Source organism: Quercus lobata, chromosome 11 (genome assembly GCF_001633185.2).
Source record: "Quercus lobata isolate SW786 chromosome 11, ValleyOak3.0 Primary Assembly, whole genome shotgun sequence".
Taxonomy (NCBI): Eukaryota; Viridiplantae; Streptophyta; class Magnoliopsida; order Fagales; family Fagaceae; genus Quercus; species Quercus lobata.
In genome coordinates, this window is record NC_044914.1 from 18,564,473 (window position 1) to 18,568,993 (window position 4,521).

Here is a 4,521-nt window from a genome sequence, read left to right on the forward strand (position 1 = left end):
TACTAGTTGAACTAAATGAAACCCACATTAATAATTAGTCATTTAGTTATTGTCATCGCATAAAATTGCATATTATATAAAGCTCATGTTCCTATCATATCTTATATAATAAAAATGTGCCTTATACATTGTGGCTACACTAAGGAGATGGCTTATGTTCTTTTTTTGGCTACACTAAGGAGATGGCTTCTCTCTCTCTCTCCATTAGAATTATTAACATAATTTTCTAAGCCGAGAAGATTCCTAGTCTCTACTTCAAGATTTGAGCCATTGTTTCTCTTTTCCATGGGTGTGTGTGGGGGATTTTAATGAAATTTTAAGAGCGGATGAAAAGGAGGGGTGGCTTGACAGACTGGAGAGACAAATGCAACGATTTTAGGATGCTCTAGATTACTATGGGCTTAACTACTTAAGGATCTTGGTTACAATGGCTATCCCTTTACCTGGTGTAACCGGTGACTTGGTAATCATAATGTTTGGGTTAGGTTGGATCGAGGAGTGGTTTCAGTGGAATGGATGCTCAAATTTCCTAATACTCATTCAAATCATAGACCAATCATATTGGTTTCAGACTCAGAGCAAAAGAGATTTTATCGGAAGGGTTGGCGTTTAAGGTTTGAAGCAATGTGGTTGAAGGATAAATCTTGTGTGGATGTTGTTAAAGATTCCTGGGAAAGCTTTTTGGGTTTATCACCGGTTAGGAATTTTACAAAAAAGATTGATCTTTGCCAAGAAAATCTTAGAGTATGGAACCAAGTGACTTTTGGGAATGTCTGTGGCACACTTGTGATGAAGCTAAAGGAGTTGAACAGGGCCAAGGAGATGGGTTTGTACCAATCTAATCCCAGCTGTATTTTTCAACTTCATGATGATATCCAAGCTCTTAAACTAAAGAGGAAATAATGTGGAAACAAAGATCACAGAATGATTAGTTAAAGGATGGAGATAGTTACACAAAATTTTTTCATTGTCGGGCTAACCAAAGGAACAAACAAAATTTTGTCATAGGTTTGGAGGATGAAAATGGTGTATGGGTGGAGGAGGGCCAAATGGGTGAGTTAGTTAAAGAATATTTTTCCAGCTTGTTTTCCACGTCAAGCCCGACAGGTTTTGATGAGATCCTTGAGGGAATTCTACCTACTATTTTAGAGGAGATAAACATTGGCTTTAACCATGAGTTAAGAAGTTCATGTAGGGACCCAACAAATGGCTCCCCTAAAAGCTCTCGAGTTTGATGGTATGTCTCCCATCTTCTACAAATCGTTTTGGCATTTTCTAAAAACGGTGCTATAGATTTATTTATAGCCGCAGCGTTTTAAAAACACCACTATAGGTTTTGGGTCTTAGAAGGGCCTATAGCAACGTTTTATAAATGCCATTATAGGTCTAGGAAAAACTAAAAGCCCAACCCGAAAAAAAAAAAAAAATGCTTGAAAAAAACAATTTAGGACCTATAAGTCCTGGGGCATATACAAGGGCCTATAGTAGCTTTTATACACCACTATAGTAATTAAAATTAAAAATGACCTATAGTGGCGTTCATGAATGCCACTATAGAAAGACCTATAGTGGCATTCATGAATGTCACTATAGATCCTTAAAAAAAAGGCCAACCAAAAGAAAAAAATTAATTAAAAAAAAGACCTATAGTGATGTTCATGAACACCATTGTAGTAATGAACACCATTGTAGTTCAATTTTTGGCTATAGTGACGTTTATAAAATGTTGCTATAGCCTATTTAAAAAAAAATTCAGCCTATAGCAATGTTTTATAAATGCCACTATAGGTCTATAGTCACGGTACAATATTAACGTTCATAACCACCACTATAGAAAATACCATTATAGCCCAAAGGGACCTATAGTGGCGTTTTTAAGACTTCTAGTGGCATTTCAAGAACGCCACTATAGACCCAGTTTTTTGTGTGTCTCTTTCCTCTCTCTCCTTTCCCTTTCATTTAAAAAAAAAAAAAAAAGCTTGAATTTCAAGTCATTTGTATTTTATAATTTTACACAAAACATTAATTTAAGGATCCACTTGTAAATAATATCCAATTAACATAAAATTTGGTCTGTATACTAAGAAGAATGAGAACATATAATCCATGTCAAAGAATAAATCTAATAAATAATATTTGTTAAAGTGGTTTAACAATGACTAGGAGTTACATTTGGTGTAATATTTTGGGTAATGTTACACTTCCACCATTCAGTAGCTTTAGGTGGGATTGGTATTTTGGGAAAGTCTATAGGCACAAGGAAATCTTACAATATTTTCACAATAGCTTTATTTTGAGTTGTAGTGGATCCATGTATAATCTTTTTTATTTTATTTTATTTTGACTTGTGATGAACTGACACATTTGTTGTAAAAACGTTGTAAGATTTTGGTAGACTTACACCTTACTCCAATAAAATCACAATATTATATTCCATTCTCTTCATGTTCTTACACCCATGTTCAATTTTGCATTAATGGATTGTTACTCATTATCCAATCTTTCATCACATGGTTTATGTATAATTTAAATGAAGAAAAAACTTGAAATTTAAACATATTCTAGATGGTATGGTAATTAATATCTGATCATCTTGAAACTTAACAAATATGGAAGTTATATGAAAAAAAAATGTGATACAATTAGGAGTTTACAGGAATTGTTAAAATAAACATCCAATAAAATATTATTCCTATAAAATATTATTGAGCGATGTAATATTTTCAAAAGTTACACTAAATGTAATTTAAACCTAATCTTTCAGAGAGAGAGAGAGAGAGAGAGAGAGAGAGAGAGAGAGAGAGAGAGAGAGAGAGAGAGAGAGAGAGAGAGAGAGAGAGAGAGAGAGAGAGAGAGAGAGAGAGAGAGAGAGAGAGAGAGAGAGAGAGAGAGAGAGAGAGAGCGCTGCAGGGCAAATTAATCAAGTTGATATCTTCCTTTCAAACAACCGATTATTATTCATTTCCATTTACAAACTTTTATTTTCTCCAAAGGCTAGGCCGCGCTGCAGGGCAAATTAATCAAGTTGATATCTTCCTTTCAAACAACCGATTATTATTCATTTCCATTTACAAACTTTTATTTTCTCCAAAGGCTAGGCCACACATAAGAGGGAGAGAGAGCTGCAGGGCAAATTAATCAAGTTGATATCTTCCTTTCAAACAACCGATTATTATTCATTTCCATTTACAAACTTTTATTTTCTCCAAAGGCTAGGCCACACATAAGAGGGTAGCTCTTCCTCTATCTAAAGAACCACAACCAAAAGGTTGAAGGTGGAATAAAGCCATCTGGTGCTTAGTAAAGTCTTAAGAGACATCACTAGTTAGATTAGCTCAATTGACACCTTCACTCTTGGACGTGGAAGCCAAAGGAAAACAAGTTTACAATCAACAAGAGGACAAAAGTCAAAACCCAGAAATCACATTTGTAGTCCATTGGAGCCAATTAATTTGGTCAGCCCAAAGGTGATTGCCATTGCCATCCAGCCTCCAACAAGAACCCTAATGCTAGACTTCACCTTTGGAGTCTTCCCTAACACTGCTCCTACAATTCCAAAAACAACCAGGGCCAAGCTAGCCACTAAAACTAGGACACCCAGTCTTACTTTATGTGGCTTTATAAATGCAGCTGCCAATAATGGCATTACTGCCCCTACTGAAAATGCAAGGGCTGATGCAAAAGCCGCTAGAAAAGGATTTGGAAGGTTCTCCTTCTGACCCTCTTCTTCATTCTCTCCACCAACTTTCATTGAGTTCTCTCTCTTTATTTGTGCCACTTCTATGTCCCTCTGGGTGTACACAGACACAAACTCCCCAATTGCCATACTGCAAGCCCCTGCAAATAAACCTGCAAAACCAGCAAGGAGCATGGGTTTAATGTCTTCTTTAACGGACCCAACACCCATCATTAACGATGCAACAGAAACAAGCCCATCATTGGCTCCCAATACAGCAGCTCGAAGCCACTGTGCCCTTTGAAAGTAGTTAACATTGTCACCTTCTTCAATCTTCTGGCAATGTTTTGAGTCCATAATATCATTTGCATGAATAGGGATTTCTACGCTGTTATTTGAGAGTTGGTTGTGAGTTGTAGCAGCCATGATGAGGAGAATAAGGCAAATTGGCAATTATGATCAGAAATGAAGAATATGAGTAAAGGGTGTTGATTGCTTGTGGTGAACACATGCCTCTGGTAGTTGGTATTTATAGATGGAAACTCTAATTGGAGTTAGTTTAAAATGGACTATGCATGGGATGAGAGTGTGGAAGACACACACGCCCCAGAAGGTTTAACAAAAAAAAATATTAAAATATCTTTTGGTGCATGGTTGATTGAGATAGTGATTGAGACTTTCATTTCAAAAGCAAAATTGATCATGCAGGTTTCTTATACAATTGAGCACTACTAAACCACTATAGAAATGGAAAGCTGAATAGACAAGCACCTTTGGGAGAAAAAAACATGATGGGAAAATACCATTTGAAGTATTATTAAATAATTGAAGCATGTGTGCACTCC

General features: G+C 36.0%; 1 protein-coding gene across 1 annotated transcript; it reads right to left on the reverse strand.

The window, feature by feature from the left end:
- Positions 1–3,218: 3,218 nt before the first annotated feature.
- LOC115969169 (vacuolar iron transporter homolog 4-like) lies at positions 3,219–4,164 on the reverse strand. Its single transcript, XM_031088750.1, has one exon. It carries the CDS (start codon positions 4,100–4,102, stop codon positions 3,422–3,424), a length of 681 nt encoding a protein of 226 aa, XP_030944610.1. The 5' UTR covers positions 4,103–4,164; the 3' UTR covers positions 3,219–3,421.
- Between the last annotated feature and the right edge of the window lie 357 nt (positions 4,165–4,521).